Source organism: Parasteatoda tepidariorum, chromosome 9 (assembly GCF_982258835.1).
Source record: "Parasteatoda tepidariorum strain Cologne lab strain chromosome 9, Ptep-v5.0, whole genome shotgun sequence".
Lineage (NCBI taxonomy): Eukaryota > Metazoa > Arthropoda > Arachnida > Araneae > Theridiidae > Parasteatoda > Parasteatoda tepidariorum.
Genome location: NC_141763.1, coordinates 65,105,748 through 65,124,936, shown reverse-complemented (window position 1 = coordinate 65,124,936; position 19,189 = coordinate 65,105,748). Strand labels below are relative to the sequence as shown.

The window sequence follows — 19,189 nt, the reverse complement described above, 5'->3', positions numbered from 1 at the left end:
CTAAGACTTTGAAAATATTATGTTGATAAATTTGACATATGATAAATTTTAAAATTCTTTGCCTCTATTATATATATATATATATATATATATATATATATATATATATATATATATATATATATATATATATATATTATTTTCCATTGATAATGGAACTATATAGATATTTGGCTCTCTATTTACCTACTTAGCAGAGAGTGTGAAAAATTCGCCTTAGTTAGATTGCATTCTTATCCGAATATTTGGAAAAATAGCATTTGAAAAACTTTTTCTTTTGCAGGCTTAGGATTGTCAATTTTTTTCATAATTAATTAGTAAATTTAAAAATGTTTATTTTTTAATTTTATTTTCTATTCAATGAATTATATTAATGCAAGAACACAATAACTAAAATGAAATAAACTAGTACAAGAATAAAATTAATTTTAAAAAAAATTGTCGATTGGTGTAAAACAATTCTGATAACTTTTCCTTCCTGTCTTGAGAACATTAAAGGAGTTATTTTCTATATTGGAGGAGATAATATACCTTCTTAAAATATTAATAGTAATTATTGCATCTGCAATAGGCACTGATGACCCATTTTTTATTTCAATTTTCAATTCATTCTCATTTTCCTTTATAATGTCTTAATAAATTCAATTTTAAATCAGTTGCTAAATTATCTTCATGATAGTTGAAAAAATTCTATAACTGAACATCTATCCTGTCTTCCGTAACCCCATTACAAAAAACCTGTTTATGCTTGTAAAAAATTGCTTTTGTTAAATAAACTGTTATAAAGATTTTATCTACCTATAAAAATTTTGATCCTTAAATAGAGACTAAGTTTTCCTTAAATGGAGATTTTTTTTCCATGACAGAGTCATAACTGCAACACATTGTCTTTAAATAGAGTCGATTGCTAAGTAAAACGCTATTAAACAGAGACTCAAATGTGTTAAATGTTTTTTTTTCCTAATTTACTTTTGACCTAGGAGAGTGTCGGGTACCCCCGCCCACTGTCAATTTCATATGTATAGAATATTTTTCAAGTCAATGGGCCATCGGACATTAATTGTTATATTAAAAAGAGATTAGTTTCACAACACACCAACTCTTAGTAGTACCAATAAAAGGTTAAAAGTACTGAAAAGAACTTTTACTATTTAAACAATTTTGTTTATTATTTTTTTTTCTAAAGCATTTTTTTGTTGTTGTTTTTTTGGAATTTTTCACTAACCCAGTGTTAAATTAAAAAAATTATGAAGGATTTTTTTTCTGAATCTATAAGGATGCTTATTACAACTACATTTAGTTGCATTTTTATTGGTTCTACTATGACATTGCTATAAATATCTTTGTTGAAAGAAAATCTCATAATCCCTATTTAGAAAGTGAATTCATTTCAGTCAAACTTTCTTGGCTCATCATTATAATGTTATAGACTCCTTGGATAATTCATTTATAATTTTTTTTTTCTGTTTCAGGTGATGATTCATATGGTCGTAAAGTTATAGTAATATCAGCCTGTAAATTGCCATCAAACAAGGCTTTTAATCATGCTAGATTTTTAAGGTAATTATATTTAAATGTTTATAATAATTAAAATTGATGTGTAAAATTTTTTTTGTCCAATATTCTAATGTTGTGAAAATTTTTAAAATCTTCCAATTTGATGATATTTATAATGCTAGATTTAATACAGTGAGTAATTAATATTTCTTAAGGTTTTTTTAACTATATAATCTTGTATAGTCATGTATATAAATTTTTTAAAATGTAGTAGTTTTAATAGTCTTGGTATCTTTCATCTTCATTTGAATATGTTATCTGTTGTTCATGTAGGATTTACCCGCATTAATTATTTTCTTATAGAAGTTTTACTTGATTTTACTTTTCTCTTTATCCAAAACTTTAATTATTTGTAATTATTGCCTTTTAATTAGATGTTATCTTGACTTGTCTTCATCCAGATGTAATATCTTCCATTCAGTTTCTTTTTGGAAGAAATTTACAAGCATTTTTAATGAAATAAGAATGTTTTATAGAATTTAGAATTGATAACTTACTTTGGTGTTTTGTAAAAAATCATTTAAAGCGATTTCTATTTTTAGATACTTAATGTAATTTCTTTTTTTTCTTCCTTTTTTAATGTTTTGTACTGGAGTCAATAATAAAATCTTTGATATTTTTTTAAAAAAAATTTAAAGTATTCTTTAATTTTATTGCAACAATAGTTCATTATCCTTCATTCATTTATACTAATTTTTCATCAACAATGTTTTTCTGTATACTTTTTCTACTTATTTTTTTATTTACAATATTTTATTTACAATGAGCTCAATAAGTTGAGCTCAAATTGTTAGCTTTTTCATTGCTTTCATACTCAGAATTCCATAATTCTGTTTGAATATTAAAAAGAATGTTTTTATAGAGTTTCAATGTTTTTTGGCCTTGGTTCTAAACAAATATAAGGTGTTGCTGTTTTTTTTTATTGTAAATAAAAATTAATAAAATCGTCCTTATTGATAGATAGTAAAACAAAATCTTAAAGAAATATGCGACAATACACCTTTGAGCTTTTCACTAGAATACAACAGAAATTAGAGCATCAGTTATACTTATTTTTATTACATGGTTTAAATATTTTGCTGATAGCATAGACTAGTTTGGTCTTTCTCTTACATGCTTACAAAATTTAATTAAATTGACTATAATATAGATTCTTTTGTTGCATAAGTAAGAAACTATGATATCTGTTTTAGATACCTTATGCACACATTGGATCAATTTGTTGAAGCTGATTACACACTTGTTTATTTTCACTATGGATTAAACAGCAAAAATAAATTACCACTGAGTTGGTTGTGGGATGCCTATAAAGCTTTTGACAGAAAGTAAGTTATTAATTAAGGCATCAATATTTCAAATTGTAATAATGATGATATATAAGTTATTGAGTAATATTTCAATGCACTTTCTGTTGCTTTTGGATTGAGAAAATGTAAGATGATTATATGTTTTCCAGATTGTAGCCATTTATTTATTGAACTACTTAAGCAAACTTTAAAAAAAAAAATTCTTACCATTTAGTGCTTTTCCTTTGAATCTTATGGAAAAATCAGGCTAGCCACAAGGTCCTATGCTGAATTGATAATTACAGGTTTAAAAAACATTTATTGACGAAATTCAATATATTTTTAACAGTAGATTTTTCATTGTTAATTAGTTTATCCAATAGTCATCTCTGGCCTTATTCAAGCTATATTTTTGTACAAGTCTAAACTTTAGAAATTTTTTAATGAGGCAAACTTGAGAAAACTTTGCTGCATTTTATTTTGTTTGAAGAAAAAATTTATTATTTAATGTTAGGCTAAATGTTTCTTTTTTTAATGCTTAAATTTTACCTTTTTTTTAAAAAGTGAATAGTTTAAGAACATTCACTTTGGTGAACATTCTTTTGGAGAACATTTACTTCATCAGAGCATATCTTCTTTTGCCAATTTCATAAGGGATTGTTTGCTGTTACTGGTTTTTTGTGCAAAATATAGCATTTTCTCACAAAACTAAGTTTGGAAAAATTTTTGTTTGATCAAAATCATGTATGATAAATTCGTTTTCTTTTACCCACACCTTTATTCAATTTTACTAATTTTTTTCTTCATTTTCTGCTACTTTTTAAAGTAGTAGTAATTTTTTTGTGTACTTGGTAAATCATCAGTTTTTCTAATTTGAAGAGAAAAAAGAAATTTGTATTGGTTTGAAGAATTATGTAAATCTTTTATCTGTCTTTGTTACCAAGATCTTCATATTCTTTATTGATTTCTTTTAAAATATGTTTCATTTCATGGTAGTGAAATTTTAACCCATTTAAAATGGTTTAAAGAATTTTAACGAAACTCTATGCAATTAAACTTTTTATTTGATTTGTGTAATGGCAAGAGATTTTAAAAGTTAAATACTGCTAGATTCAATTTTGCACGCCTTTTACTAAGAAGGATAATTTTAAAATCATTTTAATATTTGCTATAACTTTAGAACTTATATTTATTTTTGTAAAAAAAAAAATCTCACAACTATATAAATAAATGCAATTTTTGAAGGATTACTTGTTTTTGTGTAAATTTTTCAGAAATTCTGGTATAAAATTCAGTTTTTTTTTAAATTTAAATTTAAAACTAATCCTGATTAAAGAAACCATATTCTGCTTGATTTAAAAATTTTTTTTTTTTAAGTGTAATTATTTCTGTGCATTTTTTTTATTTTTAAATTTGACTATATAGTATAATATTTAATCTAAACCCAACTATTTTTGTTTTATTCAGCGCAAGCATTTTCTTTTAATAAAGTTTTAAGCAGTATTAACTTAGTTCAAATCACTCTGCAGGTTTGAAATTTGACAAAGTTCAACAGAGAGTTTACTGTTGAAGATGAAATGTTATAAAAATTAATAGAAAATTGTTTTTACTTCAGCATGTTGTGAATACTAGGTGATCATTTGAAAGTTCAGTGTTTAAGAACCTTTTTTTTATATATTAAAATAAATTCATTCTTGCAAATACTGTAAGTAGAAATTATTTTTTTACTTTGAACCACTTTTGACAGTTACTGTTTGTAGAACCATGCTGTTGTAATTGTTTGAAAGAAAAAAAGTTATGGATATTTAATTATATGTTTGTTTCAATTAAAAAGTTAATGGAGAAGTTTTTGTCTTTTTCGTATTTAAAAACTATGTTTTTCCTATTCATTAATTGTATATTCTAGAAATTGTATATTGTATAATTTTATTACTTGTTTATAGGTATAAGAAGAATTTAAAAGCTTTGTATCTAGTCCACCCCACAAATTTCATTCGCTTTGTGTGGAGACTCTTTAAGCCTGTAATTAGGTACATTATTTACTTTAAATTATTTCTTTTATAATTGTTTTATAAAATTTGATCATTTTAAGTTTTCATCCCCTTAAGATCTTTAACATATTTGAGGTTTGTTAATGGGTTAAATTATTAAAAAATGAGGGGAAAAGTTAATTGATCATAATCCAAATGGTACTTTGACTGTTGCTAAAAAAATTAATTTTGGTGTTTTGTGACAAGATTTTTATAAAATATGAAAAAAATATTTAAATGGCAGTTTTTAAAATAAATATTTGCTCATGCATTGTAGAAAGGAAAATCAATGAACTATATTATTTTACTATTGTTAATAAGCAGTTAATAATTTATAATTTTTGGTATCATTTAGTTTTGTAATATTTGCAATCAAATTTGTGCATTTTCATTGCGTGTATTTTACTAAACTAGATTGTATTTAAAAATTAATAATTTTTATGTTCTATCTTTATTCAATTAATTTTGTACTCTTTATCAATTTAACTTGTTATATCATTTTTATAGTGCTAAATTTGGAAAGAAAGTGATGTATGTGAATTATCTTCATGAGTTAAAACAACATTTGCATTTTGATCAACTTGCCATTCCAAAACCAGTGTTAGAGTAAGTATTCATTTTTCAACTCTTTTTATTACATTTTTATTAACTCGTTTTAGTGTCTATCTGGGATAGAACTTTGTAATTGAAATTTAGATACCTTACGACTTGTTAGAACACAAATATCTACTGAGCTCCTAAACCAAACAATAATAAAAGTTTTAATCATTTACTTACTGTTACTAGCAGAATTTATCATCAGAAGCTAAATATGCTCAAAATGTATCTGGAGCTCTGTTCTAAATGACAATGCAAATTTCAATTATTTGATCATATAGGTAGACTTTTTATCACCAAATAAAATTTATGCTTAATTGAAATTTTAACCAGTTCCAAATAGCTAGAATATTGAAAGTTCAATTAAAGCTCTGTATCTGATGCCAGTGGACAATTAAGCATCTCATAACTTTTTATTTTATTTTCAATCTTAACTTATTCGATTATTAACACTATCAAGAATCTAGTCCATTGAAATATATTTCTCCATCATCATCATTTCCACAATCTATGTGTTTATACTTAAAATTTCACTTAATGCATTTTAATTTAGTCACATAATTTCAGCGAATATCATTAGGCTAAGCGTATATCTTTTCTTACCACTTTTATTCTTTGAGTAATTAGGAATTTTGTTATGGCGAATAATTTTTTTTATATGTATTTATAAAACTTAATTCCTGTTTCTGTTGTATCAAACTAAATAAATGCATGTGCTTGAATTCAATGCTCTTATAATATTGATTGACACAATTAAAATAAAGTAAATAAAATCTACTGGAAAATATTAATTTCTTTTTTCTCTTTTAACTTAAAAAGGTTTTTTTTAAAAGTAGGAATTAAAAGTTTTGCTGGGATTATAAGTTTTTGAAAGGTCACTGCTATATTTAAAATATATTTCTCTGCATTACATTTAAACTAGATTAAATAGATAAAAAAATCAATAACTTAAGCTTTTCTACATTTTCAAAATTAAAAACTATTTTATGAAAAATTGGTTCGGCATGTCCTTTACTTAATTAACCTGAAACTAAATCTTCAAAAGGAATTTGAAACTTAAGATTAAGATATTTAAAAATTAAGATTAGCATGGTTTAGAGAATGAAGGAACAAAATTATTTTGAATTTATAACACATCATTTTATATCAAGTAGTATCAGGCATCCATATCTCATTCTAATATTTTTTTTTCTACTAATTTAAAAAATCCTGAATTTTCAAAACTTAAAAAATTTCATCAATTATTAACTATGATTCTGTGGGCGCCATTGAAATTTAACAATACTGTAAAAATATACTATATTAAGCTCACGCTACATTAGGGCACAATTTATTATACATATCTTTGTTCTCACATAATTTTTTACCATCTAAAATAGTTGAATTTAATTATGAAAATTCAAAGGAATGCAAGAACGTAATGGTTTTCACAGCACAGCAATTGTAAACAAACAAGTGATATCAGTTTGTGAATTATCACGTGACTCTCCTTTTCAGATCGAAACGAAAGTAAGCATTTTTCGCTTAAAAGTAACTTAATTAGAACTCTTAGAAAAGTAACAATGTTTTCTGGGAATTTTAAGAGATTCTGAATGCATTAAGATTTTTTTAAAAATTGTCCATTCAAGTTAAATATATAATGGTTAAATGGTATAAATAAAATGGGTCCTTATTTTGTCGCTAAAAGAAATTTTGATCAGTTTTCCGATGTAAAATTAAAAGGAAGAAAATATTAAACACTACATTTTAACACTAAATGTAAGAAACTGCTTTTTTTGAGTAAACTAGAAAGAAAAAAACTAGTTTTATTTTCGTTCAGACTTAGAATGATGGGTGCATTGCAAAATGAAATTTTTCCTACTTTGATAAAACAGTGATGTCTACACTGAAATTGTTCCTACCTTGATAAAAAGTTATACGCCAAACTTTTTTTTATCTTAGGTTTGGCAACAAAAAAAATTTTTTTTGGTCTACCTGAAAAATATAGTTTTAAATATTTTTTTTTTATGATGCTGTAGAGAAAAAGTTTTTAGCTGTAAACATCCACTGTTAAACATGTTCATTATTCATTCAGTATATTAATTATTTATTGAGCAAATGTACTTGTTTCAATAATTTAAATGTAATTACTATTAATATTGTTTTCTAAATGCAATAAAATTTTTTAATTTCATAATATTTCATCTAGGCATGACAAAAAACTTGTAGCTGCCACTAAAAATTCCAAATTATCATCCTCTAGTTCGTTTCATACAAATTTGCCATCTTTTGAAACTCAACAATTCAGAGTGCCACTGTCTTAGTAAGTAATTACAGTACTTATCAAGTCTTACATTTATTGTTGTTACAAAATTCTTCAAATTGTTTCATTAAGGTATTATATTTATCATTTGCTTCAAGTATTTGGTTTTAGTATTTTTATAGATTTAATTTTATTTTATGTGAGAGTCACAATATTCAAACTCTAGTTTTCAATGTTCAAACCAGTTTGATCTCATTAATTTATTTAGTAAAAATAATTGGTTTATGTTTGATAAATGATTATAGCTTGTGCCAATTAAATCAGAAAAAATTAGTAACTCTATATTGGTTTGTGTAAACATAAATTAAGTTAACATTGAGTATAAAAATAACATAAATAATATTAAGTAAAAAAAAATTTTTTTTCCAGTATATTTTGAATTTTAAATTTTGAAAATTTTTTATAATATAATGTAGCAAAATTAATATTTTTTTAAAATGTAATATTGTTTATTTGCTTAAAGTATTTGAACTTCGTTATATAATTTTAAATTTAAGTTTTATTTTTTTTATAAAAGAGTTTTGTGTGATATAAATTATTTTATTTTACTCAGTGATAAATTAATAGCCTTGTTAAGTATGAAGTGAGTAGAAATTTTTGTTTTTTAGTATAGAAAAATGTTTAAGCTGCATCATTCTTTAAAGATTTAAGCTTATTATGTATCTATCTGTTGGAATAGTTCAGACTAAAAAGGCTACTAAACTAAAAATGTGCATAAACTAATTTTACATTTATTGAGGTATTTATTAAAGAACATTTGTCACATTGGTGGTTTTAAACAAGATATCTACAAACTAAAATCTGCTGAATATACGTAACTCCCTATTGTTATAAAGCACATGAAAGTATTATGTACTATAAAAAATCAGAATTTTATTTAGAGAAAAACATTTCATGTTAAGTATAAAATTATGCCAAAAATGTTTTGATCATTTGATATTTTTAGAAAATTTTCAATTTTACAAGTATGTTTTTGGTAAAATTTTATGTGCTAATTTTTTGTGGATAAAATAAATTTAGAATATCTACCCTTGTCACAAATATTATTTTAATCTTAAAATTATTGCACATAGGACTGGGCGATATTAGAAATTATATATCGTGATATATCGTCAGTTTTGCATCGCGATATAGTATTTTTGAATTTCATTTACTTTAAGGCACAGAAAGTCAGATTTCTATCAAGACTTCAAACGCATATTGATTTAAATCAATTTATAAATTTGAAAATATATATGTTTTGCTAAAGAAAGATATTAAATAAATTGACTAAGATGTGCAAATCTTACTTAAAATATTTATTGAAAAAATGTGTGTAGATACAGAATGAAATATTTGCACTTCTTTATCGCTTATAAGGTATAAGCAGTCTTAATTTAAGTTAACCCCTAAAACACCCTTAATGAAAAAAAAATTGTTATTAAACAAAAGCTGATTTTAAAATTTCAAAATATATTTTAATTAAAATAAAAGTTAGATTGACTAAAAGCCGAAGTTTAAAATTAAAAATGTTCGAATTTTAAACTGAAAAGTAAACATAAGATTTGTAATAATTTCTTAAAATTTTCGTTCTCTGAAAGATTTCTCAGTTTAAAAATAAAAAGGGAATTTTATAAAGATATCTAGCTGAAATTATTGAAAGAAAATTTAAAAAATTTAAAAAAAAGTTTGTTAAGAAATTCATTATACACTTAAAACAAAGTGTTAAAAATATTTTTTTTTTTTTTTAAAAAAAGAAACTTTTTTTAACAAATCAATATTTGCTTGTACTATTATGCGTAAATAATTACAGAATTATTAAGTTCGATCGTAATGTTCAAATTCTTAATGAAGAAGTAAACACAAATTTTGTTATATTTTCTAAAAATGATCGCGCAAATAACAAAAGATTTCTTAGTTTAAAAATAAAAAAATAAATAAAAGTGAAATTTATCAATATATTTACCTAACAGCATAGGAGCAAAATTTAAAAAATAAGTTCGTTAAAAAATTATTTGTATGCTTAAAACAAAGAGCTAAATAAATTTTAGAAAAAAATGCTTCTTAAACACTATTTTTATTATTATTTCATATAAATAATTAAATTAAATTAAATAATGATCGAATTATGAACGAAAAACAAAGTAAGGCAAAGTTTCTTAATTAAATTCTTAAAAATAAAAACAAAAGAATTGTGATATTCGGTAATATATTTAGCTAATTAACTAATAATATAAAACGAAAATTAAGAAAAAATAATGATTTTACTCTCTAATAAAACGAAGTAGTAATTGATAAAAAAAAAAAAAAAAAAATGAATAAAATTCGCAAACTTTTCAAATTCTTTTGAACAAATAAAGTTTATTGACTTATGTCCAAAAAATAAGTTTTGTTTTAACTTTATTTCTAAAAATAAAAACAACTCAAGATTTATAAATTTAAAATCAGTAATAGAAGCCCATTAAATTATTAGAAGTTTTATCCGAAAGGTTTTTAATAAATTAAAAGAAAGTAAAAAAATAATCTAACAAATTTATTTACTTTGTAATTTAATTCCTTATGGGTGCCTTAAATTAGATTTCCGATAATTTTCACATTTAAAAATATAAAAAAAGTTTTGTCAGAAAATAAATAAAAAACTTACCTAATTAATGAAGAAACTTTTCTTTATAAATTCTTTTCAATAATAGATTGCGTTCAGAACAAGGTTACGACGGCGATCACGAAGTTAATCCCATTGAAAATAATCTACAAGAAACGATTTCAAATCGCGAAGGTGCGAAAACGAACATGTGATATAACGATATAAGGTCTCAAAAGTGATTCTGATTCTACCGCTCATCAGTCAAGGCCGTCTCAACATAACGAAACAATATCGTCTTCCACAGCGCGAGTTGGCATCGGAACGTAAGAGAAAGTCCTTGCGTGTATCGCTATATCGTTATATCGTCTTCTTCACTCGACGGCTTAAATCAGATTTCTGATGTATCGCTTGGAATGAAAGTTGCTGTATCGGTTTGCCGATATAGGCGTTAAATCGATATGTCGCGATATATCGATTTATAGCCCAGTCCTAATTGCACAACCATTTATTTTCATTTATCTAAGAATTTTTAATGTATCTTAAATTTTTTTGATACATATTTTGTTTATTTTACATCTATTGCTACCTCTTGAAATACATTTTGTTTAATATTTCAAAATATTTATAATTGAGTTTTTTTTTTATTTTTAAATTTTAGTATTAAAGAACACAGCAAAGGTGATACCATTCCCCGTGTAATGAGAGATTGTATAGAATATTTAGATAATGATAATGGTATGTATTTATTATTTTGTAGATGTTTATTTTTAGTTTAAAGTTGTCTTATAATTTTTGAAGCACTCTAACACCCAATAAAATAAGTTGCTGGTTTTCTGCCGTCTTTATTTTTTTATTATTAAATATTGTATTATTAAATATTGTATTATTAATAATATAATACGTATTATAAATTTTTTTTATTAAGTATAATTTTAAAAAGAAATTTACAATGATTAAAATAAAAATTGTTAGTGGTATTTTAAAAAATATAATAAAGCTGCTATATAAATTTTTAAAAATATTTTATATTAGTGCTTTTACAGTTAATTTTAATGTTAATTTTCTAATGTTTTATATCATTTAATTGTTTTTTATTTGTGGTATTGCTTTCAAAAAAAGCAGCAAAGCTGCTGTATATTTTTTTTTTTAGTTTAATCAATAAAAGAAATGGAATAATTGAATTTGCTTGAAAAAAGAAATAAACATAGAAATAAAATTTGAAAACTATTTTTTGTGAAATTTTTTCCATGAAAATTTAATTAAGAACTATTAGCAATAACTTCATAATAAGTAAATGTACTAATTCTGAATTAAAGGGATTATAAGTTATTTTATTTTACTCTGTTCTGATGCAAAACAGGGATTCAATAGAGATAAATCAAATGAGGATTTAAATCAAATGATTCAGTCAATTTCAAAATGATTCAAATCACTTAATCAGTTCATTGGTTTTGAATATTAAACTCTACTTAATATGTTTTAGTAGTCCTGGTTAGAAGTGTACTTAGCATCAACATTTTATACTTAAACATGAAGTTCAAGTAAAAATTTCATAAGCTGCAAGACATGGGATAAGCAGCTTTAAAATAAGATAGTGCTTGGCTATCTTATTTTAAAGCTTAAAAAGTAATTTTCATTCCATTATTGAAAATTTGAGATTATCTTATATTTCACTGATTTTTTTATTTATTTTTAGCTCTGGAGACTGAAGGAATATTCAGACGTTCAGCCAACACAAAAATTGTTCAAGAAGTTCAGAGTCTATTTGATGAAGGTAAAAAAAAAAAATTCTGTAAGACATTTATATTTTGCTTTTAAAGTCAATACATCTCATACAGTGCTCTCATTAAAGGTAAACCTGTAAATTTTGATGATTATGGAGATATCCATGTTCCTGCTGTGATATTAAAGACTTTCTTGAGAGAATTAGAAGAGCCTATTCTAACATTTGAACTATACGAGGAAATTATGACTTTTCAAGGTATATAAATATTTTTTTTGCATCTTTAAAAATTTTAATGGTTTTTAATTAGTTCATTATTTTTATTTACATTTTTTAAAATTAACTGCATTGTTTTTAAGTATAGTAAGCTATAGTGCATAGCAGAGTTGGACAAAAATGTAACCGATTACATTTTTGACAATAATTTACAATCGATTACATATGTATATCGTATGTATATATACATACACTTATATTGTATATATACATACACTTATATTCATATACATACACTTATGTTGTATACATACATATTTTATACACACAATATAAGTGCATGTATATGAGTGTGTAACTACAGTATTCCTACATATATATTTATCTACATATGCATTAAACAGATACTTATGTGCATACATTTTAGTTATATTCATTCGTATGTACGCTGTATGTAAATACGTACAAAATGTATCATTATACGTTGCATTATACTATCTACTGTAAAATATAACCATATATAAGTATACAATAGTCTTGTAATCCTATATTTAGATCACATGCAATCGTAATTACATATAATCTTATATTTTGATTACTTGTAATCACGATTACAACAATTGATTACAGTAATTGGTTAATCATGATTACAGTTTTAATCAAAATTATGAATGTTTGTAACAGGGTTGGGGTTTTGGACATCCTAAACTGGTTTTGGACAGGACACGTGGGTTTTACTGTCTTAAACTGGTTAAACTGTCCTAAACTATCTTAAAGTGTCCAAAACCTTGAACTTTGGTAAAAGGTAAAAATTCTATAGGTTTAACCATTGTACACATAATAATTACATGTATCAATAAATATTTGATATTTTTTATACAATTACTATAACTTATTAAAAGAAAGTAATATAATATAATAGGAAAAGGTATATAATTTTTGAAGCTCCACAATTCATTGAACAACAAAAGTGAATACCTAATCCTTTAAATATAAATATGCTTTTAATACTGATAAATAATATTTTTGCATAAGGATAAATATGGCAATATTAAAAAATAATAATTTTTCTTAAAAAAAAATACTAAATTTGTTCAAAAATTAACCTTTTATTTTTCACAATATTTTTTTTAAAAAAATTTTATAATTTCTGCATCACAGGATGATAAAAAAGACATCTATTTAAAAAAAAATTTTTTTTAAATATAAATATATTAGTTTAAATTGAAAATACAAAATAACTGAAAAATGTATTAACAGTTTTGAAGGGCATAACATCAGTTTCAGTTACTGACACTGGTGATGTATCACCACTATGCTAAAAGAATTGAACATGAATGAAATAAAAATATTCTTGAATAGTACTATAGATAAATAAACCTGTTTATGACGAACCAAGCACTTAGTCCCTAATATTTTAACCTGTATGGCGAGGCCAAACTTCAGTTATATACTGTTGAATAAGAGGACCAATTGAACTTGATTACTGATTAATCTTCCTTTGTTTAAATTGAAGAGTCAAGCAATATTAATAAAACATTATACTTTTAAAAACAAATATTCTCTAGTATATTTAATTATCAATATGTTTTCAGCTCTATGTTTATTCTACCTCTTAAATATTGTTCAGATAAAATTGTGACGTAATTTGTGTAAAAGTGTTTTGGACAAAGGGGTTTTGGACAGCACGGTTTAAACCGTGGATTAATCCATTCTGTCCTAAACCTTGCCAACCCTGGTTTGTAATCATGATTACAAGTAATTGATAACTGTAATTGTGTATTGTAATCATTATTACAAGTAATTGATAATTGAGTATTGTAATCATAATTACAGTTGTAATCAAAATTTGTAATCATGATTACAAGCAATTGATTACTGTAAGAGAAAAATGTAATCGATTGCATTTTTGCTCAACTCTGATGTAATCCAAAATTATGATTACTTGTAATCAAGATTGTACTTGTAATTATCTGTAATCAATTACTGTGTAATCGATTACTGTAATCAACGGCTAACTCTGGTGCATAGCATTATCAGAACTTTATAGCAATATACATCATGAATGATATTTAATGTCTCGACGTTTTCACAGTTTAACTCATTTACATTAATATTTTTGTTTCCCAAAATAAAAGTAATCAGTAATCTTGATTATATATATCCAATAATTATCATTATCAATAATTCTTGTAATGTCGTATTTGATAATAATTTTTGTTATTAATCATATTATCATAATCTATAATTATTATTATCAATAATTAATATTTGTGACTTTTTCATATATGTTTCATGTTTTTGAATATGTCAGGGCATTATTGTGAATAACTGTCATAGATTCAACTTTTGAAGACTTATTCTATTATGAATTATACTCGTGACTGCATCATATATATTATTTATTGTTAGTGACAATGTTACTGTTTAGTAGGCTATAGTTGTTAATAACTGTCATATGTTTGATATTTGTTGAAGAACTTTTTTTTGTTGAAATGTCTAAATATCTTAATCTCATTATTTTTGAGCACAGAATTTTTTTTTACTATCACATCTATTACTATCATATTTACTATTACTATCATATAAGAAGTGTTTTTAACATTCTGACTATGTTACATTTTAATTTATCATAGTTTAATCTAAGTTTATCACTGAAAGAAAAAAAATGTAAAAGTGGTTTGTTAGGGTTATAACTAGAATTTTTATTAACTTGTTCAGTGCTTTATTTTTGCATCTTCCTCACAACTAATTTTGTTGTTTTATTTTATCAAAAAATATTATTTGGCAAAAGTTTACTCTTTCTTAGCTCATTGAATCTATTTTATTAGCCCTATTTTATTTTTTTTTTATATCTGGCAGACAACTTTTTCTGTAAATATATTTCGTGACGTTTTATGTCTTATCTTAATTTCAGAATTAACTTCAATTGAAAAATTACCTGTTGCCAAATCCCTCATTTTGCACAGACTTCCTGAGGACAACTATGAAGTGTTATGTTATCTGTTTGAGTTTCTAGCAAAGGTAATTGCATATGATTTTTAATCCTTTTGGTACAATTTCAATAAAATATACTAATTAAAAGATACAAAAACTTTTTCTTATGTTTGCCATAAAAATTGTGTATTGTAAAATTTTTTCTAAAATTAAGATTTTTTTTAAATAAATAAAAAAAATAATTTAAATATTGTGTTAAAAAATAATCATGGTTTTAGATTCTCCAAATTTGAGACAAGAAGCCTTGATGGTTATGGGTTTGAAGTTTTTTCTTTTAAATTGCAGATGTATTCACCTGGGGGAAAAAATATTTTTATGATACAGCAATTTTTTTTTAAATGTAACTTTTCAAATCCAGTTTTAACTCAGTTTCCTTAAAACTTGATTGGTTTTGCTAGTGTGACAGAACAAAAAATTAATTTTGTTATATCCTCAAACTGCTTATTGGCTGTTTCAATTCTTATTTATATGTAAAATTCTTCATGTAATATACTAAAATAAAACTTTAAAAAAATTCTGAGCATTGCCATATAATTTTAATTCAATAAATTTAACTTCATAAAATCATAAGCTATGTAAGGTTTTGTTTGAAATTTTTCTTCATTTGAGATGTATTTATGTTATATTAACAATCTGATTTTATTAGAAAATTCTAAAAGTTAGAAACTTTGAAATTAATTAATCAATAAAGTATCATATTCAATAGTAATTTTAGTCGGTGAGAATTGTTTTATTATTGTTTGGTATGGCACGAAGAATTTTTGACAAATTCAGTGATACGATTAAGGTGTTGTACATACCAACACATACCAAACAGTTCCCATTGGACTTAATTAAAAATTCATTAAAATATGCTATTTTTAAAATTAAAATTTCTCATATATTTAAATAATGGTAATATATTTAAAAAAGAATTACTACTGTAGGGGAAGTCTTGGTTTATTTGTATTTTTACCAATTCACATAAATAATGAAAGGCCAGTAATTAACTAACTCTAAATATTTATTGAACACGCATATAAAACACACATAAAATGAAACAAGAGTAAAAAAAATGAAATACAAGAATTTGGAAGAGGGGGTAAAGGGTTCGAATTAAACGTCCCTATTATACGGCGGTTCCTAGCAGACTGTCTTAGTTCACCGCCAGAGGCGCTGTAGTGGGGGAAAGAGGAAAATTTGTCACACTACTCTAATTCCTAAATGAATAAATATTTTTCAAAAATTTTTTTAAGCTTACTGGTTTTTAAAATGGAAATCTTTGAATATCCATTAGAAAATATGTAATTTTGAAAGTAAAAATTTCAAATACAGTAGGGAACCGATTGTCCGGAATGATCGTGACCATCGCTATTCTGGATAACTGATTTTTCCGGTTTTCTGAATCGCTACAGAAAGCCCTTTTTTTTTATTGTTAAACCCAACTAAAGACAAAAATATTTGGAATTAATCTTAAAAAGAAGAAAAAACGATGAAGTAATACACTAATGATTATTTCCAAAATGATGGTAAGGTAAACATCTTTCAAAAAAGAAAGAAAAATCCTAAAATCTTAAGAGGAAAAAAACATTTTTTTAAAAAAATGACGGGAAAATTTATCGAATTTCATTCCGGTTTTTTGGTTTTCAGATTTTCGGATAACGGGTTCTGTACTGTATATTTAAATAATAGAAATACTTGAATAAATTTTTCTTTTAGTCTCTAATTATGTAAATATTTTTTTTAAAATTCTAAATGTTATAAATCTTTTTGTAAAAAAAATCTTTAGGGCTTTTTTAATTTTCTTAAATGTCATAATTGAACTAACTAGATTTGTTATTTTACTGATCATAGAAATAAAAGCTGGCTTAATTGGTATTCAATTTACCTTCTTATTAAAAGACTGATTTCAATATTTATTTTTGTTTGTTTGTTTGTCTTCTTTTAATTTTATGTTTCATTAATAACATGTCTGTCATTGTTAGGTCATTGATCGCAGTGATTTAAACAAAATGACAGCATCCAATCTTGCTATTGTCTTTGGACCTAATTTGTTGTGGGCCCGGAACAAACAAGCATCCCTCTTCTCCATCACGAAAATAAACCACTTCACAGAGTTCCTCCTTAAGTATAATGACTTAATTTTTTCAAAATGATCACTTTGAAGTGTTTTTAATACAGAGGTATTAATATGAAATGAAGTATATTATTAAAAGGTGCTATGAAATTTAACTGGGACTTGATTCAACTCTGTGTCTGATATTTAACACTTGTTTGTGTTTCCAACCATGCATTTCAATTATAGTTGTAAGTCTTGATGGTTCTAGGATATCTCTTTTTACTGCTTCTGATACAGAAGTATCAGTTACAAAATATGCAGTGCATTCACAGATTTTAAAAGTCATTGTCTATGGAAATGACTTTTGCTCAAGGTGTATTCAGTGGCAATTGGTTTCTGTGTATAATAAATTCTAGTGTATGTGTGTTTTATGCATATCATTAATTTAAGAATACCCAACTATTAACCTATAGGTATTTTTGTATGTATGTGTGAAAAAGAGTTATTCATAATGTTGCTGTAACTACTAGTGGTTTTGTAAATATGAAAATGAAAAATTTACTGTTTAAACTTAGTGTAAAAAGAATATTCAGAATTTGTAGATATGTTATCAATAAGAATATAAATTTCTTATAATAAAATGTTTTTCATATGTGTTTAGACAAATTTAGTAAGATTATGCATTTCAGGGTTTTAAGTTGAGGTCTGAGAATGAGTAGTCCTTTTCAAGTTAAATTCTCCAACATAATTTTTTAATTATGCAAAATTCATACTTAGTGATTATTGCAATTAATAGTTTTATGAATTTCTAGTGATAATTAGGTCAATTTAAAAGAAAAAATTTATTTTTTAATTGAAAATTAGTAAAAAATTAACATTTAATAACTTATAGTAAGTTTTTTGGAATATTACTGACAAAAGTTATTAAGTATAACTTTTCCAAGCTTTTGACTGCAATTAAAGCATATATTTAAAAAAAAATAATTTTTTTTTAAATAGTTTTATGTTCTTTAATTAAAACATTTATAGTTTACTAAACTAATTTTTTCCATTCATGTTGATAATTAGATAAAATGTATGCCTCAGAAAATTACTGATTTGTGATTACAAAGAACAATATTTTGATAAAATAATTTTTCCTAAAAATTACTTAATCAAAATGTTATTATTTATCAAAATGCTTTTTTTATTAGAAAATAATATCTAACTAGAAATTATTCTATCGTTTTTAATGAAAGTTATTATTCATACATTTCCTTTTCAATTATAACATTTTCTTCTTTTTAACTAAACTGTGAAACACTGCAATTATCTTGCAAATTAAAATTTTTTCTAAGATGGAATAAAAAGCAACAAAAGCTTTTAATGCATTAGATTTTAGAAGTATTAAACTGTATCTTTTTTTTAGAACACTTGTATGTGATTTAAAATTATTTCATTTTGTTAAACACTTATCTTAGCCTATCATACTTTTACTAAGAGAATAAGTTTATTATTATTGTTTTATATTGAAATAAATTAAATTTTTGGTGTGATTAAAATTCAAACAAATAGTTGTGAATTTTTAAGTAAAAGATTTTTTGCATCATTTTAGAATTATTATTTAAATTTAAAGAAATAAATGGCTTGGCAGGCCATTAAATCGAGAGACTTAATTTCCAAAAAATTTTAACTGATAATTCAACTTAAAAACTGTGAGAAATAATGAGTTTGTTTTTATTATTTAAATGTGTTGTAAATAATTGTTATATTATGCCTTTAATTTAAGGGAAAAAAAAAGGAATGAGTTATTAGTTTTGAAAGTCTGATCAAAGAGCGTATGTGTAGTTTTGTTTTGTCTCATTTATGGTTTCCTCAATTGTTTTGAAATCTAGCAAAAA

General features: G+C 24.1%; 1 protein-coding gene across 4 annotated transcripts in view; it reads left to right on the top strand.

Moving 5' to 3' along the window:
- Positions 1 to 18,021, top strand: part of RhoGAP68F (Rho GTPase activating protein at 68F) — a 31,894-nt gene extending 13,873 nt beyond the window's left edge. For all 4 annotated transcript variants that reach the window (XM_087152031.1, XM_071186673.2, XM_016059647.5 and 1 more), the window contains exons 4-13: positions 1,473 to 1,560; positions 2,751 to 2,882; positions 4,787 to 4,873; positions 5,381 to 5,479; positions 7,659 to 7,772; positions 10,994 to 11,070; positions 12,032 to 12,109; positions 12,188 to 12,316; positions 15,192 to 15,298; positions 17,236 to 18,021. In XM_087152031.1, the coding sequence (XP_087008157.1) occupies positions 1,473 to 1,560; positions 2,751 to 2,882; positions 4,787 to 4,873; positions 5,381 to 5,479; positions 7,659 to 7,772; positions 10,994 to 11,070; positions 12,032 to 12,109; positions 12,188 to 12,316; positions 15,192 to 15,298; positions 17,236 to 17,406 (1,082 nt within the window). In that variant the 3' untranslated portion in view covers positions 17,407 to 18,021. The remainder of the gene's footprint in view (positions 1 to 1,472; positions 1,561 to 2,750; positions 2,883 to 4,786; positions 4,874 to 5,380; positions 5,480 to 7,658; positions 7,773 to 10,993; positions 11,071 to 12,031; positions 12,110 to 12,187; positions 12,317 to 15,191; positions 15,299 to 17,235) is intronic.
- The last annotated feature ends 1,168 nt before the right edge of the window (positions 18,022 to 19,189 follow it).